The sequence below is a fragment of the Dasypus novemcinctus genome, chromosome 13 (genome assembly GCF_030445035.2).
Source record: "Dasypus novemcinctus isolate mDasNov1 chromosome 13, mDasNov1.1.hap2, whole genome shotgun sequence".
In the NCBI taxonomy this organism is placed as follows: Eukaryota; Metazoa; Chordata; class Mammalia; order Cingulata; family Dasypodidae; genus Dasypus; species Dasypus novemcinctus.
In genome coordinates this window covers 32473421-32498058 of record NC_080685.1, presented here as the reverse complement: position 1 = coordinate 32498058, position 24638 = coordinate 32473421, and the positions used below count along the sequence as shown (strand labels likewise).

At 43.0% G+C, this 24638-nt stretch overlaps 1 protein-coding gene across 23 annotated transcripts in view; it reads left to right on the top strand.

The window, feature by feature from the left end:
• ARHGEF11 (Rho guanine nucleotide exchange factor 11) overlaps positions 1-24638 on the top strand; it is a 116518-nt gene that overhangs the window by 33589 nt on the left and 58291 nt on the right. For 14 of the 23 annotated variants that reach the window (XM_058309904.2, XM_058309907.2, XM_058309917.2 and 11 more), the window contains exon 2: positions 23744-23776. The exons of the other annotated variants lie outside the window; for them this stretch is intronic. In XM_058309904.2, coding sequence (XP_058165887.1) covers positions 23744-23776 — 33 coding nt within the window. The remainder of the gene's footprint in view (positions 1-23743; positions 23777-24638) is intronic. 23 annotated transcript variants of the gene reach the window in all.

The window sequence follows — 24638 nt, the reverse complement described above, 5'->3', positions numbered from 1 at the left end:
CGGTGATTAACTGTGGAATCCAGGCTGGAAGGAAGAGAAGCCAGGAGGGGTGCTAACACCCTGGAGGAAAATGAAAGGACAGGGACTGGTGAGGTTGCTCATAGGTTAAAGAGCAGATGTGGCAGCCTGGATTTCTGAACTAGAGGAAACTGGAATTTGTGGCTTTAAAGGTGGAAGTGTGTGAGTAATTTTGGGATCCAAAGTGCAGTTCTGGGAGTGAGTCGTAGAGGTGGAGTACAGGTGAAAATCATGGGAATTAAGAGAGAAAAAGCCCCCACATTCAAGGCATTCAGAGTGTGTTACGAGAGACTCATGAACAGAGGTTGACTGTACAGATGAGAGGTACTATAAAGGAGGGAGCGCGTAAGTTAGAGCGGAGGCCACAAGGAGGGTGTGAGCAGCTGTCTTGGGGAAGAGGCAGGGAGCACATGGGGGACACTTCACCAAGCAGCATTAATGGGCTTGAACTGAGCCATGAGGAATAAGTAGGAATTTGCCAGGCAGACCAGGAATAGGCTTTGGCATGGCATGGCTGTGTTACTTAAAGCAGGTTATGGAAAACCAAAATGACTATGCCTTCAAAATAAACCTATCCACTGAAGAAGACACTCGATGTGTGTCGGATGGGGTGTGAAGTGGGAGGTGTTGGGGAAAGACCCAAGTACAGGTGATGAAAGAGAAATGGAGTTCAGCCCTGCAAATAAAGCAGATTTCTAAGTAGAGTTAACAACGGCCACAGGCATCTGGGTAGCAGAGCATAGGATAAATCCACGTGAGCAATAGCCTGTGGACTCCATGTACCCCTCACTGCCCCATCTGCACCCTTGTCTAAAGACAAGGAAGGGAGATCTGACTTGTGTCTTATTTTACTTTTCTCCCTTGAAACCTAGCAGTGCTTCATACACCTCAGGTACTCCATAAATTTCATTGAATGAATGGCGTAGAAATGATGACAGTGGTGGTGGTAATGATAGCAAGTAACACTTATAAAGCATTGACTGTGTACCAGTCACTGTTCTAAGTGTTGTTTAATCCTCAACAACAATGCTATTAGGTAGGGTCTATTTTCATCCTGAGTCAACACAGATGATTTAGCAAAAATACTGAATAAGAAGCTAATCATATGAGAGCCTCATATGATGGTCCTAGGAAACTCCTCTTTTTCCATGTGGTAAATCCAGAAAAGCTTGGAGTGGACGGCTGATGGTTGTTTTTGCCCATTTTGTTTGTTTGTTTCTTACATCTTTATTGCGATATATTTCATGTAGCATAAAAATCACCCATTTAAAATATACAGTTCAGTGATTTTTAGTTTATTCGCAAAGTTGTTCAACTGTTCCACAGTCTAATTTTAGAATCTTTCAACACCTTAAAAAGAAATCCTATACACATTAGCCACCATTCCCCTTTCCCACTACTTCCCCTCAGCCCCAGCCCCAGCCACCCAGCAATCTACTTTCAGTCTCTTGATTTGCCTATTATAGACATTTCAGGTAAATGACATCATTTACCTGAAAATGATGCCTTTTGTGACTAGCTTCTTTCACTTAGCAAATGCTTCATGATCCATCCATAAGATAGTAACCTGTCAGTAAGTCCTTCATTCTTTTTTTTTTTTCTAATTGCTGCCCATTGTATGGATATGGCACATTTTGTTTATCCATTCATCATTTGAACTTTAGGTTATTTTTACTTTGACTGATAGGAATAATACTGCTATGAACATAAAATTTATATACAAGTTTTCATTGACATGTTTTCATTTCTCTTAAGTATATACATAGGAGGAGAATTTCTAGGTCATATAGTATATCTATGTTTAATATTTTGGGGAACTGCCAAGCTGCTTTCCAAAACGGCTGCACCATTTTATATTCTCACCAGCAATCTATGCAGGTTCTAGTTTCTCTTTATTCTTGCCAATACTTTTATTGCCCTTTTTTTTTTTTAGAAGGTACCAGGGGTTGAAACTAGACCGCAAACATGGGAGGCAGACACTCAACCACTGAGCTAAATCCACTCTCCGTCTTTTTTTTTTTTTTAAGATTTATTTATTTATCCCCCCCCCCGCCCATTGTCTGCTCTCTGTGTCCATTTACTGTGTGTTCTTCTGTGTTTGTTTGTATTCTCATCAGGTGGCACTGGGGAACCGTGTCTCTTTTTGTTGCATCATCTGGCTGTGTCAGCGCTCCGTGTGTGTGGCACCACTCCTGGGTGGGTTGTGGTTTCATGCGGGGCAGCTCTCCTTGCGCGGGGGCCACTCCTTGCTCGGGGAGCACCCTTACACAGGAGCATCCCTGCGTGGGCTGGCACTCCTTGAGCACGGCAGCACTGTATGTGGGCCAGCTCACCACATGAGCCAGGAGGCCCTGGGTATCGAACCCTTGGACCTCCTATATGGTAGGCGGACACTCTATCTGTTGAGCCACATCTGCTTCCCCCCGTCTTTTTTATTATAGCCATCCTACTGGGTGTGAAGCCCAGTATATGATTGTGGTTTCGAGTTGCATTTCTCTAATGATTGAAGAGGTTGAATATCTTTTCATGTATTATTGGTCATTTGCATATCTTCTTTAGAGAACTTCCTATTCAAATACTATGCCCATTTTTTAATTTGGTTGTTTTTTTAATTGAGTTGTAGGAGTACTTTATAAATTCTGGATGTTAGACCCATTTCAGATGATTTGCAAATATTTTCTTCCATTTTGTGAGTTGTCTTTTCACTATCTTGATGGTGACCTTTGAGGCACAATCATTTTTTTTTTAAAGATGTATTTTTTAAATTTATTTCTACCTCCATTCCCTCTGTTGTCTTCTCCTGTGTCCATTAGCTGTGTGTTATTCTGTGTCTTGTATTCTCATCAGGTGGCTCTGAGAACTGATCCTGGGACCTTCCGGAGTGGGAGAGAGGCAATTACTCTCTTGCGCCACTTCATCTCCCTGTTGTGCTGCGTCTTCTTATTTTCTCTCCTCTGTGTCTCTTGTTGCATCATCTTTTTTTTTTTTTTAAGATGTATTTATTTATTTACTTCCCCCCTCCACCGCTCCAGCCCAGTTGTCTGTTCTCTGTGTCCATTTGCTGAGTCTTCTTTGTCTGCTTCTGTTGTTGTCAGCGGCACAGGAATCTGTGTTTCTTTTTGTTCCTCATCTTGTTGTGTCAGCTCTCCATGTGTGCGGCACCGGGCAGGCTGAACTCTCTTTCCTGCTGGGCGGCTCTCCTTACAGGGCACACTCCTTGCATGTGGGGCTCTCCTACGCGGGAGACTCCCCTGCATGGCATGGCACTCCTTGCATGCACCAGCACTGCACATGGCCCAGCTCCACACAGGTCAAGGAGGCCCAGGGTTTGAACCGTGGACCTCCTGTGTGGTAGACAGATGCCCTAACCACTGGGCCAAGTCCGCTTCCCATTGTTGCATCATCTTGCTGCATCAGCTCTCCATATCAGCCAGCACTCCTGCGCGAGGCAGCTTTCCCATGTGGGGCGGTATTCCCACGCAGGGCGGCACTCCTGCGTGGGGCTACATTCCTGAGTGGCCCAACACACCGCATGGGCCAGCTCACTGCGAGGGCCAGCTTGCCCTCACCAGGAGGCCCTGGGCATCAAGCCCTGGACCTCCTATATGGTAGACAGGAGCCCAGTTGATTGAACCACATACGTTTCCCTATTGTTGATTTTGATAAAGTCCAGTTTAACTCAAAACTATTTACCTTGGGATAGCTTTCTCCAATGAGCCTCGTTTTCTGATCACTACATTTTTGTTATCCACTGCTTTCTGTGTACAAATGAAATCTTGTGGATTAGCATTTAACTTCTCTTCTTTGTACTTTACACAAACTTAAGTTTTGACTATGGCTTCTAACTCCACAAGATTAGATTACAAGTTTCCCAAGGACAAGAAGCACCCTTGTACCTTAATATATGCCCCAAATGTCTAGGGCATTTCTTAGTTGTTATCTATTGATAAAGATAAATGTGATCATAAATACAGAGATCTCTGAACCTTTTAGGAAGTACATATCTACTTTGTACTTGATAAGCAGACTCTTGATAGAGATGAGGTAGGTAACCTGAAGGTTTAAGGTTCAGTACAGGCACACATGAGTTTTTAAAGGTATGTGGGATTGTTAGTTCTAAATTGCCTCTAAGATTTATTTAAGTTCCTTCTAACTACCTATTGCTGACATACCAGCAATCTGACTTTTCACTTCCTGTGGACTTGGTCATCATCTCTGCTAATTCCCATTCCCGAGTACAGCCTCCTGGTTCAACAGTAACTGGGAGAAAAGGCCTTTGAAAGGAGAGCATCCCTTGCCTTTTGTTCCCTTCCCCACCTTGTGAAGGAATGAAGCAGGACTTAGGAGGGCATCCCTTTGTATCCCTCCCAAAGGTGATGCCATTCCCTCCCAGCAGTGAGAAGCTCTGAGAAGTTCAATAAGGAGTGGAATAAAGAAACCGAACCCATTTTTCCAGCTTCTCTTGTATTGTTATTTCCAAATAGCCAACACCCCTATAATAATTTGCAAAAACACATTCCAAGGCCTTGGTGTAATAGAAAGCTCACTGGCCTGGGTTAAGAGCCCTGGGTTCTAGTTTTCACCCTGTTACTACTAGGGGACCTTTGAAAATTCACTTAAAGCCTCTGGTCATCAATTTCCCTGTCCGTGAAATGAGGTCAGTGAGATTCTTTCTAACTCTTAACATTTTATGATTCTGTGAGAAGTGGATTTGCATTATTTTCTATTTTAAGTTATTCTGAAATGCTCTCCCCAACATTTTTTCAGGCAGCTGAGAATTGACTAGATTTAAATAGTTAGGTTTATCCTTTCTTTTAATAAGTATGTATTGAGCACCTACTATCTGCCAGAAACTACCGTAAGCACTGAGTGTACAGCAGTGAACAAAATAGACAAAAGACCCTGTCTTCCTAGAGCTTATATTCTAGACAAATAAGAGAAGGCTACCTTAGATAGTAAAGAGAGGCAAGAGAGTATGCATGTATGATTTTGCATGGCCAGATTAGAAACTGAGACCCTTCTTAGGGAAGTCCCTTTAATCCAGAATCCTACTGCACACCGAGTTCTCATTCTCAGACGCTGACTACTTGCTTCACTTACCCTTCTCCCCACCATCCTGTTTTGTGCCAGAAAGTCTGTTCTAATTAATGATTTCACACCCATTGTACAGTATCAACTTAAAGACTGTAATAAGCTCCACGTAACATCCCTGCTGCCAGTGCACTGCTTGAGTCTGGGAGAATCTGGCTGCCTTGGAATCCATAGCAGCTCTTGTGAAATAGTTTGATGTTTAAATAGTTCTGCGACTCCTTTCTCTCCTCCTTTGAGTGCTTTTTCTCCATTGTCCAATTTTTCTCCCTCCTTTCTTTACACATTTCCATATAGCCCTCGATCTCTTTTATGATGTCATTCTTTTGATATTCCTCTTCCATTTCTTTTGCCACACCCCACTTCATTTTTTTCCCTCATGTCTGTATTTATTCCATCTCTTTCTCCCCTGTGTTTTCCCTCCTTTCCCTTCTGTCTTTCCCCAATGCCCTGTGATGATTTGTGGGGAAAAGGGTAACACAAGGCGAGGAGCCTGCTCCATTTCTCCCCAGAGAAAGCCACAGCATGGCATCTCAGCTCTCTCCTGCTAACCTTGCACTGTCTGAGAATGCAGAGCCCGTTAGGGGAGAGATTCTAACACAAATTGGTTAGGACTTGAAAGGCTGCTGATTGGGGTCATTCTGGCCTGGCATCCCTGGGCCTGTGGCATCGATCTCTTGCTACAGATCTTGGGTTGCTTCATTAGTGCCTTTTGTCCTCTGGCTCAGGCCCTTGGTACATTTACACTTAGTGGATTTGGGGGATGGCATCACATGACAGTCATATCATTAAAAGTGCAGAATGATCCAAGGAAAGGGGGGCTCGCAGGTGGTGAGACCTCTCATCAGGCACTGCCATCTTCTCACTACCTTTCAAGTGACCTGAACCCTGTTCAAGTGTCAGGAACCTCCTGACTTCCCTTTGGTGCTATCAGGAACCAGAACATTGAGTCCCACTCTAGAGCAGTATTCTGCATCAGAAGACAAGCAGAGGATCAGAAAGGAATCCTCTTCTTGCCCTCAGAACCCTTTTCTAGGCCTTGGAGCAAGTGACAAAGAGAGTAGATTCTGCCCATTTCTACCCTGTGATGACAGTGATTTTGGTTAGGTACATCTTAGCTTCCTTCCCCTTCTTAGTGCCAATCTGTCTTCAAATCAGAATCAACTTCAGGACTGGAAGAAATCCTGACAGTCATTAATTAAACTGATGCTCTGAATCTTAGCTGATGTTATTTACGTGGCTGCATCTTGAATATCTTGTTTCTCTTTGGTTGTCCTGTCCCTTAGATTTGTGACTTGTGCCATTTTCCAAACAAGTGAATTGAATGATGCTGTATATGTAAAATCCTGTATTTTGTAGTGGATACTGTACGTGTGTGTGCATGTGTGCACACACCTATGCAAAAAACACATGCCATCCAGCTGGCTGGCAGAGGAGGGGAGAGTGCAAAGATATTTCAAAAGTAGAACACACATCCTTTCTTCTCAAGTAGTTTTCAGTTAGTTGGGGAAAACAGATGTGGAAACATAATGATTTAAGAATACTTAAAGGGAAGCAGATATGGCTCAAGCAATTGGGCGCCCATCTACCATTTAGGAGGTCCAGGGTTTGATGCCCAGGGCCTCCTGGTGAAGGCACGCTGTCCATGTGGTGAACTGGCCCACACAGGGTGTTGGCCTGTGCAGAGTGCTCTCCCACGCAGGAGTGCTGACCCACATGGTGAGCTGATAGAGCAAGATGACGCAACAAAAAGAGACACAGAGGAGAGAGAGTAAGAGACAGCAGATGAGGGAGCTGAGGTGGCGCAAGAGAATAATTACCTCTCTCCCATTCAGAAGGTCCCAGGATCGGTTCCTGAAGCTGCCTAATAAGAATACAAGCAGTCACAGAAGAACATACAGCAAATGGACTAAGAGAGCAGACAATGGAGGGATCGGGGAGAAATCAAGCAATCAATCAATCAATCTTTTTTTAAAAATCAAACACATTTTTCCTTTGGGGTACTTTGTCTTAAAAAAAAAAAGAATACTTAGAAACAACGCATCATGTAATATACATATAAGGTCTTTTCAGAATGAACATGAAGGAAGTGTTCATATTTTTGCTATACTGTACATATCAAAAAGAACTTGAGGGGAAACGGACTTTGGCCCAGTGGTTAGGGCGTCTGTCTACCACATGGGAGGTCCGCGGTTCAAGCCCCGGCCTCCTTGACCCTTGTGGAGCTGGCCCATGCGCAGTGCTGATGCGCGCAAGGAGTGCCGTGCTACACAGGGGTGTCCCCCGCGTAGGGGAGTCCCACGCGCAAGGAGTGCACCCATAAGGAGAGCCGCCCAGCGCGAAGGAGGGAGCAGCCTGCCGAGGAATGGCGCCGCCCACACTTCCCGTGCCGCTGACGACAACAGAAGTGGACAAAGAAACAAGACGCAGCAAAAAGACACAGAAAACAGACAACCAGGGGAGGGGAGGGGAATTAAATAAATAAAAATAAATAAATCTTTAAAAAAAAAAAAAAAGAACTTGAAATAAGTGGTTTGAATGGGAATTTGTTTTTTCACTTTGGTTTTGCCGTAAGAAATTAACCAGTAGTACTCAGTAAATTTATAAGTTCTGAGGTTATGCCAGATTTGGTGAGAGTTTGATCATGAGAGGCTAAATGAAGGAAAGCTTCTTGGAATTAATGTTTAGAGTTAGTTTTGGGGGGATTTTCATTTGTTTATTTTGTTTTTTTAGTTTTTTTAGGAGGGTAGGGGTTTTGAACCAGGAACTTATACGTGGGAAGCAGGCACTCAACCACTGAGCTACACCCGCTCCCCTTTGAGTCAGGTTTCGATGGTAGCCTTGGGACTTTTCTAGGTCTGCTCTGTCAGTCACAGTTTGGAGGGCAGGGGTGGGTGGTGGGGGGACTCCAAAATAGCGTCTAGAAACTATTTTCCCAAACAACCTTCATTTTGGTCTCTTAAGCCATAACTGTTCCGAAGATCTTCAGGATATTGAAGTCCACACCCTGTTTGGTGTAGCCAGCCCATCCCTATCCTTAGCACTAGCCAACATTAGCTTCACCTCTTAAAAGTTATTGGAGGTGATTCCAGAGTACGCAGACCCACTGAAGGCCTTCAGTGTTATGGGGGAAGGAGGAACCAAGTACTGAAACCACTGGGAGCAATAAGGGACAGAATTCTGTTTTGTAGTGGTGTGTTTGAGGCAGTCATTGGGGCTAAACTGAGCAAATCCAATCCCCCACCCCGTACTCCCCAGCAATAGTAGCACTGGAAGGACGAAGGAAAGTACTGCACAAAATACCTGTGTGCTGAAGTCTGAAATACTGGAACATCTTTCAGGATAGAAGAGCAACCTATTTTGAAAAGAAGGCGATGCCTGGCATTCCTCCCTATTAGCCAAGTTTAGGAGGAGTTGTGGGAGGGGTAAATTTCCTGAAGGACCCCTCTGGGATTTGGGCCATAAGAGTTAAAATCCCAAATTCCTTTGACCTTCTAGATGTCATCTTTTCCACATCCTGTCTCCAGCCAAGACGGTTCCTCTTCTGGAGAGATTGAAGTTACTGTTTCCTGTTGTGTCTACAAGTTCCTTTTCATTCTCACATGTGGCAGTCTCACAGGGTACTGCTTCCTGGTCTCATCTTATGGAGTGTTGGGAGTAAGGGATGGAATGAGGGAGAGGGTCAAGAGCACCTCTTTCTCTGAAAGTTATTTTCAGCTCTTGCTGTCACTCAGCATTCGTTGTATCATGGGATGACTTTTTTCCCCTCCCCTCCCTTCACCCCACCCTTCTTCAGTTTCCTGGAAATGGAGCGAGGGCTGGAAGAGAGAAAGGATGGAAATTCCCATTGCATCCCTCCCACTGTGCAGTGGTTGCTGTGGGGTTTTGGGTGAGGGGGATGGGAGATTAGAAATGGAGTCGGCCCTGGAGAGAGGGCCAGGAGACTGCTGAGCGGATGGTATGGGCCTTAATTATTCCCCTGCCTTGAGCTTGCCTGTAATTGTGGTTTCTGGGAGCCAGCGCGTCCTGGAAATATGCTGGAACAGCAGAGATTTGGGGTTTCCGCCTGGGATGGAGTTGAATTTTCCACTTGGAACAGCTTGCCCAGCACCCATTTTTGATTGGGGGTTCAAAAGAGCTACGTAGAGTAAGTGTTAAGACTGTAAGACTTTCCTTTGGAACTGAGCGATAGGTTGTGTACCCTGAAATTCTGGACATTTTTGGGAAGTTCAGAGAGATGGCAGATAGCAGGATCTGGTGACGTGTCGTATGCTCAAAGTTAGCAGATTAACTCTGCCCCTAACCTTGGGAAAGTGGCTTAATCTCTCTGGACCTTAGTTGCCCCATTTGTCATTTGAGTTAACAATCTGTCTTCTTTACAGGGATGTTCCTAAATAACAGTTGGGAAAATGCTAGGCTAATATAAGGAACAATTTAAGTCCGTTTTTTACTGTGGTGGTGGTGGTAACGATAGCTAACATTTTGAACATTTATTGTATACTCTGTGCTTAAATGCTTTAACGAATTCTGTCATTTAGTCTCACAGCAATCCAATGCAGTAGTTACTAATCTTTGTTGCAGGTGAGGAAACCTGAGGTTGAGAGGTAAAATGTCTTGGCAAAGGTCATAGAGCTGGTGTCAGCTCCAGTATTACCAACCCAGTGGTCTGATTCCAAAGCCTGTGCAGTTGCCAGCAGATCTATAAACAATAGTCTGCGTCATGTTGAGGCTCATGTCAGGAAGCAACCAGAGCCAAACTGGCTTAGTGAGAACTGGTTACTGGCATTGGAGTCATGGAATCTGAGTTCAAGTCTTAGCTCTAGCCCTTACCAGCCCTGGATCCTCAGGCAAGTCCTTTATCTTCTCTGAACTTCAGTTTTCCCAACTGTAAAATGAATATGTTTGGAGTTCTGAAGATCAAATGAGATACCATCCAGCACAATACCACCTGCCACCCAGCAGAAACTTACTAAATATTAGCAGATTCCAAATTCACATAAGGAGAAAGCAGACCAATCCCTGCCATCTTGAATTTGCAATCTGAGATTTCAGAATACTGACATAAGTTAAGGATGGATCTATGGCAAAGTAAAATGGGTGGTCAGGGCTCTAACCAGAAGGCAGAGCATTAGGAGAGTGGTCTAAGAGGAAGGGCTTTGGAGTCCAATTGGTTGGGTTCAGATACCAGCTCCAGCTTACTCACTAGATAGATATATGAAATCAAGCAGGTTACTCGACCCTTCTGTAGCCTAGTTTCCTCAGCTGTAAAATGGCAATATTAATAGTTCCAACTAGTTGAGTTATTATGAGGATTAAAGAAAATAAACAATAATGGCTAATATTTATTAAGTTCTCACTGAGTGCTAGGTACTGGCCTGTGCATTCTTTTTTTTTTTTTCCTGAGTATTCTTTTTATATGTTTTAAATAGCTCAGTCCTAACAACAACCCATTAAAGAGATCCTTTTAGTATCTTCATTTTACAGATGAGGAAGCTAAAACACAGAGAGGTTAAGTAACTTGTCTAAGGACACATAATTAATAAATAGCAGGGCCAGCATTTAAATCCAGAAGAGAGGCTCAGGAGCCTACACTTGTTTCTTTTAATTAGAGAAGTTGTGGGTTTGTAGAACAGTCATGCATAAAATATTATAATTGTATTATTAACTATAGTTCATGTAACTTAGGGTTCACTGTTGTACAGTTCCATCATTTTTTTTAAATTTTTATTCTAGTAACATATATATAATCTAAAATTTCCCCTTTTAATCACATTCAAATATATAATTCCGTGCTGTTAATTACATTCACAATGTTGTGCTACCATCACCACCATCCATTACTGAAATTTTTCCATAGTCTGAGAGCCTACACTCTTAATACTGTCTTGTCACAATAAGTGCTTAAACAGCATGCTATCTCTTATCACTGCCATCATCACTGGAATCCCATCTATCAGTCCACAAGTATTTACTAAGAACACAGGCTTAGCGCTGTGCAAGTTGTTACGGGCTTCGCCAATAAAGTATGGGAAACATGATCAGTGTGGGTGAAATAATTTGAAAACAGTCAAGTGCTCAGAGGTACAGTATGTACTTGAAATGCATTAGAAATGAATTTAATTACTGGAGAGGTAGTTGGACTAGTTAGGAAATTTCCTAGAGAAGGTAGTACTTAGGTTCAGCTTTAGAAAACTGTGAGCTAAAGGGCACAGGTGAGCTGTTTTGAGTGCTGATGTTTGGGAGGAGTTAGAATTTCAAAGTTGGTCATTCATCACTCAACAAATTTTCATACATTCTGTACCCGGCCTAATAGAGAATAAGAAGGACATTGATTGCTCAGTTGGCCATTGTCTGTCTCCTGATCGGTCCAGGTTTGTGCAGATTATGTCCTACAGACTGGCAATTTCCAAGCTGAAATACAGTTATTGCCATGTTCAACGTCGTCCCTTCTTGACAGAAGCAAACCTCATTATGATGTGACTTGTCCATGAATAAAATCAGAGTATGTTAGCCCTGGAAAGGAACTGCAGAGACAGTTGGATTCATCACTTCCTCTTTCCATCACCCCCCACACACATAGGCACACTACCATATTTTTCACTTATGAGAAACCTAGGCCCAGAGAGGAGGTCACACAGCCAGTTAGCACCTAATGAGCAACAAAACTAACTTGTAATCCAGATCTTCAAACTCCCAAAATCCTGTTTAAACTACTCTCTGGTGCCTTATGTATAGTAGCTCTGAGTCATATCAAATGTCCTATCTAAAATATAACTACATAGAACAAGATATAATTCAGTAGGAAAGGCTGTAGGAGACAGCAACACTTGTTAAAAGTGTCAGAAGCCACTGTTATAAAAGTTTGTCTTCCCACAAAGTGGCCTGGGATCTCTCCCAACAGAAAAGGTAGCACCTGCTTTCCTCTCTCTGTGTACACAAGCTAGATTCATAGACCTGAAAAGCCTCTGGAGAGAGGCACGACCAGTGGGGCAGTCTTTTGGTTTGTGACCTGCTGAGTCCAACTCCTGTCAGGCAGGCTCATGTCTGAATCTGTTGTTTGGGGTTGTCTTATGCTGGGTATATGTTTTAAAAACACTGGCTTGTTCCAGTGGTCTCATCCTAGCTGTCAACATCAGGGGATGGAGTAGGGATCAGAGCAATCTAGAGTAGATCTAAAGTGAAACTGCAGTGAGAGCTAGGAGAATCCACTACTAGGGAAGTTTACTCAGTTTTCTCTGGCCACCCTCTCTCAGGAAGTTCACTCAGTTTTCTCTGGCCGCCCTCTGTCAGCTTCCAAACCAACTACATGAGTGAAGTATCCTTTGTAGAGCTCAGTGAGAGAAACATGGAATAGAAGACACGTGTCCCTCCTTCAGGGCAGGTGTAGACTGATAGAATGGTGAGTTCCCTTTTAAAGTAATATAGAGGCAAGGATATGTGATTATAGCACAGGTCAAATGCTTAAGGGCTAAAAGGATGCAAAGAATAGGAGTGATCAGCACTAGAGAGTTAATTGAGGAAGGCTTCCTGAAGGGGAGTTTCAGGGCAGTTTTTAGAAGGGCAGAACAGAAGTTTGTAGAAAGCATGTTGCAGGCTTGGGAAGAAACTCCCAAGCCCCATCTTTCTTCTCTCTACTTGTGGCAGAACTTCCTGAAGTCACTAGCTAAGAATATGAAGGGTAGGGACATTCAGCCTGTAAAGCTCTGGGTCCCTTCCTCCATCCTCCCACAAATACAGTTGATACTTTTGACTGCCTGACTAAATTTGCATCTACCTGCCCCTAGCTCAGCCGAAGAAAAGGCTACACTCTCCCTAGGGTAGGAAAAAGATTGCAAAGAAGGGCAGGCATTATACTGTCAACTAAGATTATCTCTGTTACTCATTTTATGGTTTAATCTCAGCAGTTTTAAAACCAAACACCAACTTTCCTTTGTACCCAGTGCTTTCCAGTCCATTTTAGTATGAACTCAGAGAAAGAGGAGTAATTTAAAATCTACCTTAACTAAGTAAATCAGAAAGGTGAATCTTCTAAATCAAGTGACAACATTTTTAAAAGGAAATTCTGGCTTCTTGGATTGGCCATTATTCTAGTTTAACTACAACAGTTTAACTGTTCTATGACTTTTCCTTTGCGTGTGCTGATAAAAAAAAATAGACACAAATAATTTCTTCTAATTATACAAGGTATGAAGCAAGGTATGCCTTATGAGAAATCTTCTGAGATGGACAGATGAAGAATGATAGGAAACCCAATATTTTGAAAGTTTGTATTTATAAAGTAGGCAGATATTAGAATCATCCTTTTACAGGAAGATTTACTTCAGAATACATTTGCTTATCTTTTCAGGAAAACTTAAGGTAAAACAAGGTACACCAATAGAGGGATTTTATGTTTATGAATAATTTAGTTATCACAGCGCCCTGTGAGAAGTACAAAGCTTGGACTGTCCATTTTATCAGAGTGAGAGCTGAGCCCTAGATATGTTGGGTGGTTTATTCAAGACCACACAGTAAGCATGATATAGGCAAGGAAGCCTGTTTAACAAATCAAGGCCCCTCCTTCAGACCCTTCCTCGTCCTTTGACAGATGCTCATTCTTTATCTTGTGAAATGTAAGATTTGCCCCTCCCCATCTCCTTTTTCCTTTGTTAAAACCAGGAAACTAATAAAAATATTCTTAGCCAGCTTGAGGACATCACCAGTGTAGGCTCTGGATTGCCTCTGGATTATTGTTGGTGATGTTGCCTGTTGTTTTTTTTGTTTTGTTTTTTTTTTAAAGATTTATTTATTTATTTAATTTCCCCCCCTCCCCTGGTTGTCTGTTCTTGGTGTCTATTTGCTGCATCTTGTTTCTTTGTCCGCCTCTGTTGTCGTCAGAGGCACGGGAAGTGTGGGCGGCGCCATTCCTGGGCAGGCTGCTCTTTCTTTTCACGCTGGGCGGCTCTCCTCACGGGCGCACTCCTTGCGCGTGGGGCTCCCCCACGCGGGGGACACCCTTGCGTGACACGGCACTCCTTGCGCGCATCAGCACTGCACATGGCCAGCTCCACACGGGTCAAGGAGGCCCGGGGTTTGAACCGCGGACCTCCCATATGGTAGACGGACGCCCTAACCACTGGGCCAAAGTCCGTTTCCCCTGTTGTTTTTTCCTAGTCGAATGACTCTGGCCATGGCCCTGACTTCAGTTTATTCTAAGGAGGAATCTGTCCTTTCCAGGACATAAATTCATTTCTACCTGAGCACTCTTTGGGTACAAAAACCTAGTAATCTGAATAGAAGGTGTGACAGACAAAGAATGATGGAATATTAGAACAAGAAAGGACCTGCAGTAATCTGGTCCAGCTCCCTCATTGTAGAAACGATGAAGCCACGATGCAGACTGTCGTGTCAGGCACCCTTGCGTTCATATCCTTTTTCTACCGCTGAATAGCTTAGGCAGCTTAGTTAACCTCTCTGAGTCTCATTTTCTTCATCTGTCTACCTCACCAGATTGCTGTGAGGATTAAGTGAATGCCTGTAGCATATTAAAATGCTTATTACAGATAATGTTCTTCTCCCTTTTCAAGGGCACAAAATGAAAGAGGCAGAGTTGGTCTAGAACCCAGATGCTAGAGTGTCATCTCTCACCACCAAGGCCTGCTCCCTCCCTACTGCTTTGGCAGCCTCACTGATACCCCTTCCTATGGACATTTCCACCCCCCTACATCCCTACCTGCCATGCCCCTGAGTTCTTCAGGATCTTCCTGAAGCTTGCTTTGATTATGTTGCCTGTAGCTCCACTAGGGGATGAATGGCAGAGTTAGCTCCAATATCCAGGTCTCCTGGTCTCCTCTCCTTGCTGTCCTAAGACTCTATTCTTTTCAGTCATCAGCTTGGTGGAGGACACTGAGACAAAAACAAATGAACATGGGCAAAACAGAACAGTCAGCAGTAGATTGTCTACTTCAAAGAATATTTGTGAGAGGGCAGCATCTATATTAGATAACTCAGAATTCATTTATTTTGCATTGCAAGGCAGGATGTGATTGCTTTGGCAGTAGCTTACTAATTATGTTTGACTTAAGGTGTTACAACAATAATAGGAACCATTTTTAAAGCATTACTGTGTGCCAGGCTTTGTACTAGGTACTTCACATACCAGTCCTTACAGGTTTCCTGCAGAATGGGTAACTAGTATTCCAGTTTGGTGGATGAGAAAATCGAGGTTCACAGTAGGTAAATAATTTGCCCAAAGTCACCCCAGGTGATCAGAGGCAGAACCAGAATGCAAGTGTGTCCTGTCTTAACTGCACACTCCACCACACCGTTCCTCAATATCAGTTTGAATTTCAGGTCATGGCACAGGCATTGAGCTTTTTCTGAGGAATATTTCATAAAGTAGGTAAGTCAAATAATGGTACCTGTGTTGGTAGAGCATGTGATGCTGGTGGTGTGCTGGCTTCTGAGTGAAAGAGGAGGTACAGCCAGGGCAGCGTGGACTCACGCTCTGCTAAGAGGTGAAGACAGCTGCCCTTCCGAACAGGGCTTAGTTCTTCCTCACTGGGGACACAGAGATGAACTCAGCGTGCCACAGCTCTTCCGGAGCTCACAATCCAGTGAACAAGGGAGACAGATCGGCAGCCGTGTGGGAAGTGCCTTGGCAGAAATATACACCAGATGCTGTGGGAGTCAGAGAAGTTATTGGAGTGGGAAACTCTGGGCAGACTTCTGGTTTCCTTTGCTCTGAAGGGCTGGGAGGCCCCCACATGGAAAAGAAGGGCAGAGGGTAGCACAGTTGGCCTAAGGAGGCCAGACCTGCACTGTCCAATAGAAATAAAATGCCAGCCATGTGTGTAATTTAACATTTTCTAGTAGCCTCATTAAAAATAGTAAAAAGAAATGGAAGAAATTAGTTTAATGATATTTTCTTATTTAACCCAATATACTCAAATAAGTTTCAACATGTAATCAATATAAAAAGTTACTGAGACATTTTGATTTCTTTTTTATTCTGTCTTTGAAATCTGGTGTGTGTTTTATACTTACAGCTCATCTCTATGGCAACTAGTCACTTTTCAGGTCTTCAGTAGCCATATGTGGCTCCTGGCTCCCATGTGGAACAGAGTCCAGCTAGAAGGTACTGCTGATACCAGCCTCTGTCATCCCAGTCTCACCAGTCTCGCTCTCACCCACCTCTTCTATATATATGTGTGTGTGTTTTGGGGGTTTTTGAGCAGTTGTAGGTTTACAGAAAAAAAGCATGCAGAAAGGACAGAATTCCCATATGTGCCCCTTCAATTTTATTCAGGCATAGTACTGTCATTCAGGTATACATCATCTTTGTCTGGCCTGGTGTCTGGGCCTCTGGCCTTTCCTTTTCCTGCGCACTCTAGTCACTTATGTTTTTAAAGTCTAAATCTGATGCCATTACTCCTTTTAGGAAGCTTCAACAGCTCCCCTTCTGCAGAGAGAACAATTCATGCTCCTTAGATAGCGTTTAAGGCCCTACATACCCTGCCCCCAACCATTTCTCTCATTGCACATATAACATTGATATGTTGGTTTAGTTTTTGCGAAGTCTTTTGACGTACTTCATCTCATTCTCACAGCAGCTTCATGAGATTGGAAAGGTAAGGTGAGAAATTGAGACTCAGAGACTTTTAGGAAGTTCTAGAAGATCATACAGAGCTAAGAGGCAGAACCAGAGTGGAAATCTACATCTTTTCAGGCTCCGCTCATGTTACGCTCCCTCCTGTGTGGTCCTTCCCTCTCTTCTTTGCTGTTTGCATTGACAGCCTCACCAGTTTCTGTGTCCTCTTCTTCCTCCTCCTGTGCCTCTACGGGACGCTATTACCTCCTCCTAGAACATCCCTCCACAGTAGAGCTACCTGTGAGATTCCAACCCTTCCTCCTCGGCCCCGGTTTAATGGACCTCTTCTCTAATTCCTTCCGTGGACATCCACTGCCCAAATCCACTTTGTATACCAGCACACTTTAACACTCATTTTTGTTTGCTTATTTAGTTAATGGTTCACTGTTTTTTGTGTGTGTACAGAATTCAATTCTAGAAATTTGGAAGATGGTGACAAATCCAGGAGCTTAAACAGCTCTTACAGCGAGGCTGATGTTACTCCCTATCTTGGGTCCATGGAGAAGTTTACATCTTCCTACTTTATTTCTTCTTTGTTAAAACTATGGAATTGTGTATTAATTCCTAATCATGCTTTGTGGAGGTCACTAAAATAATTTCTTAACTGCTGTGATAAGAATATGCTTATTAGAATATTTTGATGTCTACAAAATTCATTGGCATATATTGTCCAATTTTACCATTCAACACATTGAACATCTGTGTTGCGTTCTGGAGCTGCTGTGTGCACTAGGAATGAGAGACATGAAGTTTATCTTTAAATGGGGAAAGCAGGTGTTAATCCACAGAAACGTCAACAGAAACTACTATTGAGTTAGGTACTAGAAAGGGAAATTTTGGAGGGATCCACTTAGTGGGGTGTCAGAGAAGGCCTCACTGAGGAAGAGACATTTAAGCTGAACCATTGAGTACCAGTTGGCTAGGCAGAGGGAGAGGGAAGAAGGGAGGAAAGAGGGAGTTCAACCCCTGAGGGAGCAGGGGGAGAAAGGCAGAGACTAGAATTCAGAGTAAGCAGCGTTAGTGTGAAGAATCTCTTAAGGATTTTGGACTTTATACAAGGACAGCAGGAAACCTTAGTGGTTTCTTAGGGTTTTCTATGCTCTTACTTTTTTTTTTTTTTTTTTTGAGGTCCCTGGCTGCTGTGTAGAGAATGGATGGGCATTGGGAGTGCTGACGCTAGAATAGCTGCGGGGAGATCAGTTGATCTAGGTGAGGGATGATGCCTTACCTGTGTGGCGGCAGAGAGGGGGAGAAATAGATGGATTTCAGAACTCTGAGGTGACAATATCAATAGGACTTGGTGATTGATTAGAGTTAGGGGTGAGGAGAGGGCTTGTCAAAGGTAACTCTCAGGTTGCTGGCAGGAGCACTCTACGGCACTGTTTCCTGAGGAGGGAACATTTGACCAGGAGCAAGTATCATCAGTTTGTGTTCATTTTATAGATGGGAAAGCTGAGGATAGACTCAGAAGTTTAAGCAACTTGTTTTGAGAGTTTCTCAAAGTTAAGATCCTCTGGATAAGAATCACTTGGGCTGCTTGTTAAAATATGAGTAGTTTCCACACCCAGACCTGCTGGGTTGGAGCTCTGAGGAGAGGGGAGTTCAGCGGGTAAGTAAGTGACCCATTTGAGAGGGAAACATTTTCTGACTACATTGCCAGAGACTTTTCCTCTCCATTTGTCCCCTTTTCCAGATGAGAGAACTGACCCTACAGTGGTTGTCCAAGGGCTTACAGAGAATTAGGGGTAGGACTGGGCTAAGCACCTGCATCTCCATGATTGACTCCCTTATTTTTAAACCCTTTTCTACAAAACCATCTACAGTGTTAAAACTTGGCTCTCTGGTTCAGGCTGAAACAGCAACTGCTGTGAGGTTTTTTGTTTTGTTTTGCCTTGGTTTTTTTAATAAGCTCTTCTGGATCATTTATGTCACATTCTTTCAGCAGGGGCTGTCTGCAAAGAGGTCTCTTTCCTCATGGTCTTAATGGTAGAGATGTGCAGGCCTAGGAGGCTATGTTTGTTAGACTTAGGCCTTGGGGGAAATTCTACCCTAAAGCAGAATCCCTGGAAAGTTAGGGTGCCCAGAGCCTGTATGAAGCTCCACCGTGGGAGATAAGGGGGAACTAAACCAGTAAGACCAGGTCAGGGTTCTGTGAGTATAGACCTAATCTAGAGCTAAGGTCCCTGCAGGGCGGCTCTTTACTGGTTTAGTAGTAAAGAATAGTCCTGGCTTTGGGGAGGGACCCAAGGAATATTACTTTGTCCCAGGCTCTGGAAGACCTAAGTCAGCTTACATGTAGTGGGCCTTGTTCTCTTTATATTTATGTATCATGTGTGTGTGTTATATATGGCTTAGTTTGTATGCATAGATTGTATGTGTGTATGTGATGTGTATGTATCGTGTGTGTGTGTGTGTGTGTGTGTAATTGTGTGTGGGTATATAAAAGAGAAAAGAGGCGAGAAGCTCAATAAAGACCAAGTACCTCTAGATATGGCCACAGATCATATAAATCAGATTGACCTTATGTACATCTAACTCCACTTAAATCTCTCTGTTTACTCATCTGAAAAATGGAGATTCACCACCAGCCTCATCAGGTTTCTATGATGATTAAGTGAGGTAAGGTACACCAAGTGTTTAGCACAGTGCCTGGGAGATGTAAGAACTTGGAAGTCCTTACCACAGAATATGGATATTCTTTCTTGTCCTTTCCCTCATTTACCCAGGTGTGGTAAGGTGAGGGTAAGGATGAAGAGACCAGGAGCCTCCCATTGACAGTTGGAAAGGACATAACATTATTCCCTTAACATTGTTGCTTTAATCCCCAGACCCCTTGCTGTGTGCCCACCCTGAGTTCAAACTCATATACCCTTCAGGTCTGAGTGAAACAAACAGCTGCAGGTAGTGGTAGAGTTTAGGCACATGTAAGACTTTTCTGCCCCACCTAGCGGGGGCTGATAGCACCCAGTTTCAATTGATTGTCACCATGTGAGAAAGTAAACCCAGTGGGGCCAGGACTTGTGCCTCTGCAAGAAAAACCAGAAATAGGTCCCTTTTGTAGTATGAAATTGTTTGACTTTCAAGTTTTAGCAACTAATTAAAAAAAAAATACATACAAACAAAAACACACCATAAGCCAACAAAAGGGATATGTGGGTTGGTTGCTAGTTTGGAACTTTGTTACCTGGAAGGTCACCAAGTGTTCCCTGGGTTTTATCACCCACCCTCCAGGCTAGAATGAGGAGTGTTGGCACATGCATTGGCAGTCCCTGTTCTGTGCCCAGCGCTGCACTAGAACATATAGGGAAGTAATATGCCATAACCCTGCCCTCTGTTCACTCACTTCTAGCAAGACTAACACAGGTTGCCAGCATGCAGTGTAGGAGGGAAGTACATTTGTGTCCGAATGTGGGCTGCCTTGTAAAGAAAAAGATGAAGATTTCTGTTAACTGATACTAAGTGATGTCAGCGATATTTTAAATGGAGGGAAAAAAAAAAGCAAGGTCCAAAAAGGTGTAGAAGACTACCTGTTGTGTAAGCAAGAAAGGGAAATAAGAATAGTTATATGGTTTTGCTTAATTTTACCAAAGAAACCAGAAAGGAATGAAAATAGTTACTTGGGGTTGAGGGGGAGTGGGATGAAGGGAGAGTAGGGATAGGAGTGACACTTCTGAATACATTTTGTCAATTTCATTTTGAGTTTTGAACAATGTAAATGTTTAACATATTCAAAGAGTAAAATGAAATAAACTTGAAATAAGCAAACCCTAAAATTAAGAACAAATACAGAGAAGCTGATTTGGCTCAACTGATAGAGCGTCGGCCTACCACATGGGAGGTCCAGGCTTCAAACCAGGGCCTCCTGACCCGTGTGGAGCTGGCCCATGCGCAGTGCTGATGCGCGCAAGGAGTGCCCTGCCACGCAGGGGTGTCCTCCACGTAGGGGAGCCCCACACGCAAGGAGTGCGCCCTGTAAGGAGAGCTGCCCCACACAAAAAAAGTGCAGACTGCCCAGAAGTGTCACAAAGTGATGCAACAAAAAGAGACACGGATTCCCAGTGCTGCTGACAAGAATGCAAGCGGACACAGAAGAACACACGGTGAATGAACACAGAGAACAGACAATGGGGAGGGCAAGGGAGAGAAATAAATAAAAAATAAATCTTAAAAAAAATATAAAGTAACCAAAATGTATTTCAGTGATAAGTAAAAAAGAATTACTGCAAAGTAACTTTTGAACACAGTACTCTGGTTGTATGCCTTTGGTGGGTTGTAATCTAAGGACAAAAGGAATTGCCAGGAAGCTCTGAACTTTTCTTGGTAGGTTTGCTCTTCCTAGTGATGTTGATCTAGTAACTCCAGAAACTCTCTTGTATGTATTATAGAATAGAATAAATGAGTAAATATATTGAGATTGTTTTGGAACTGAGTTTTCACTATGAGAAAAGAAAGATGAAATAAAAAGAAAGGGAAAAAAAGAAAAAAGAAAGATGCAATGTAGAATGGTGACAGACAAGAAAGAACCCTGACAGTGTTGGATTCAGACTGGACGTATTAGTATGAACTCTGCATTTCTTAATAAATATTTCCTGGCTTTGTGTGTTAAAAGGGCCTGAAAACCAATGCTCAGTAGCAGTGAGCACCTAGTACCCAGATCTTGTTTCCTACTAAAAAGAACCAGGGGTCTTTGGAGAAATGTTTGATTCCAGGTCTGGGATAAGGAAAAAACAAGACTGGAATATCTTTTTGCACCAGAAAACAGGATCGTACTCAATACAGATGGTGAAATGTAGAAACTCTCCCTGGCCAAATTAGGACATTTTTAATGTCAAAAAGGATCATGGTGATAATGGATGATAATGCATTCCATTGTGGGGACAGGGACCAAAAAGATCCATGAGTTCATAAGACTACTCTAAAAAACAGGCGGAAAGGGACGGGGGTGGGGGAAATGACCCTCTTTGCAAAAGATTGCCTGCTGCAGAGTGGGTGTGGCTCAATGGTTGAGTGCCTGCTTCACATGTACAAGGTCCCGGATTCAATCCCAGTACCTCCTTTGGGAAAAAAAGCCTGCTTTAATATATATAGAAGAAATGATAGAATTGACAAATTGCCATTTTGCAACCATCAATATAATACATGGTTTGGGCAAGGATCATCAATGAATAAATAAACTATTGGGTAAGAGGTTGTTGGAGAACAGGTTATTCATATGGTCTCAAAATATCACCCCACAGATTACTTATTACTTTAAATAGAGAAACGTACTTTTACTTTTGAGAAATCTTAGGAACACCCGCTTAACTAAGTAATCAAACCTAGCATCACCAGTAATAGGACAAGCTATAAAACAGCATTTAACGTAATATTCTTTTAAAAGAATATTAATTCTGAATCTAATCATGAGGAATCACCAGACAATTCCAGATTGTAGGACATTCTACAAGACAACTGGACTCTTCAAAATGTCCATGCCATTAGAAACCAAAAAGGGTGGGGAAGGGGGGAGGTGTTCTAGAGTAAATGGATCTAAAAGAGGCATGATGTAAATGCAGTTTGAGATCCTTGATTGGATCCTGAATCTAGGTGGGTGAGCAACAGCTATAAAGAATGTTACTGAAACATTTGGGGACATTTGAATATAGACTGTATACTAGATAATAATATTGTGTCAAAGTCGAATTCATTGGGTATGCTGAGGGCATCGTGATTATATAGGAAAATTTTCCAGGTTTTAAGGACTGTCTCCTGAAGTATTTAGGAGTAAAGTGTTACAATGTCTGCAGGTTTCAAATGGTTGAGGAAAAATTGTATGAACCTAGGAAGAAAGCAACAAGGAGGTCTGAACTGAACCTGGGGTAGCAAAGAGGTTGCCTGGGTAACCGAGTGGTAGGATGTTGTGGAGCCAACTGAAGACAGCAGGTCAGCGGTTGGAGTGAAAGACCTTTAAAGGCTATTCTGAGAATCCCCCTCTGATTGGGGGCTGTTGCTCCTCAGTGATGTACTAAAGTTCTGTATGTTTACCACATCCCCTAGCTGCACTTGGTTGTGCCATATTCATTTTTGAAGGCCTGGCACCTGGCATAGTGTCTAGAGCAGCTCTGCCCAATAGATCTTTCTGCAGTGCTTAATATGTTTTACCCTGCGCTGTCCAAGCCAGTAGCCAGTAGCCACTTGTGACTGTTAAGCACTTGAAATATAGCTAGTGTGGCCGAGAAACTGAATTTCAAATTTTATTTAAAATTTAAACTTAAATAACTACATGTGGCTGGTGGTGTCATAATGAATTAAGCTGAATTTTACCCAGGATAGGAAGGTGGCACAGAGGGTAGACAGAGAAGGAGGAATAGGGTCGTTGAAGAACACCAGAAGCTGCAGTTTCTGAAAGTTTCCCTCCTGGAACATCTAGCAGAAAGAAACTGTGTGGGCAAAGGCAGAAGCCAGAAACTGTAGCAATGAAGAGAGAACAGTAAAGAGCAGGGACCAGTAATAGGACTGTGTGGACCTCCTGTGTGGCAGTCATTGGCGACCCTGCCTCCACGGACCTTCCACCCTTTCCTGGTTGTGCACCCTTACGACTCGCAGACCATTACCTTCTCGTGTGCACGCTGCATTGAGGAAAGGTCCTGGGAGCTGTGGAGAACTTCAGAGGAGCCTTTAACAGGGATGCCTGGGCAATAACTCCCATCGTGTGCTATAGCCAGTGGCTTAGACAGCTTGACGACAGGATGGGCTTTCTCTGAATGTAATGTGGCAGGCTCCAAAAGCAGCAAAATAACATGGCCGAATTTACATTTTAGTAAGATCACACTCTGCGGCATTGTGGCCATTTACCACCCCTGGATCCTTAGCTTTGTTGTGGTTTTTCTTTTGAACCAACAGCCTCCTATGTCTTTGTCTGGTTTATGTCGTTTTGTTTTTCTTCTCTTTCTTCCTCCTCTCCTGCATCGTTCTCTCCTGGGCTCCATGTTCTCTTCCTTGATGTCCTTCTCTCTCTCCGACCCAAAGATCAACCAGTAAAAAGCAGTCTCAGCTGTCCAGGTAAGAGGGGTGCCAAGGTGAGGGGGGGAGAAGTCTCCCTCTTTCAAAGATAGAAGTTAGTTTTCTTTTTTTTTTCCCAAATAGATAGTACCTTCTCATGATTCAAAATTTAAAAGTTACAAGAGAATATTGGGAAAAGTCTCTAATCCTATCCCTGAGCCCCAGGTTACTCAGTTTCTCCTAGGAGGCAAGCAATGTTATATGTTTTTTTATACCTTTCCCAAGATATTTGAGATATTGTATGTATATATATATAAAGAAATATATGTATAATTTACTCCTCCTATTTTTTTACTTTCCACACGTAATTCTGCATCTTGCCCCACCCCCAACAACTTATCATAGAGATAACTTATCAGTATAAAAGGCTTCCTTTTTTATATGACTGAATACTGTGTCATTATATTGATGTGCTGTAAGTTATCCATTCAACCCTCGTGAACATTTAGATTATTTCCGTTCTTTTGCCATTAACAAACAGTACTTCATGACTAGCCCTCTGCGTTGTCTTTTGTCATAGGATGTCCCTTTCTGTGGAGCAGCAACTGTTGATTTAGAGAATGGGTAACTTGTATACTTTTTTAAGAGGGCTCAGTAATGATTTGAGCTTCTTCTCCTGTAAGGGTTCTAGTTAAAAAGGAGATAGAGCTAAGCCTTCTGCTTCCATGGCTTATGGTACCTTAAAGTTTTAGGATCTTTAATAATTTCTAAGCAATGTGCCTTGGGCTGGCTGTGGGAATGGAACTGAATGTAGATTTGGAGTACTATGACCGAACAGACCAAATTCCTACTTTCCCATGATGCCCAAAATATAAATGCTATTACAGTGCCCCTCCTTTCTAGAAAAGTATACGAGTTGCCA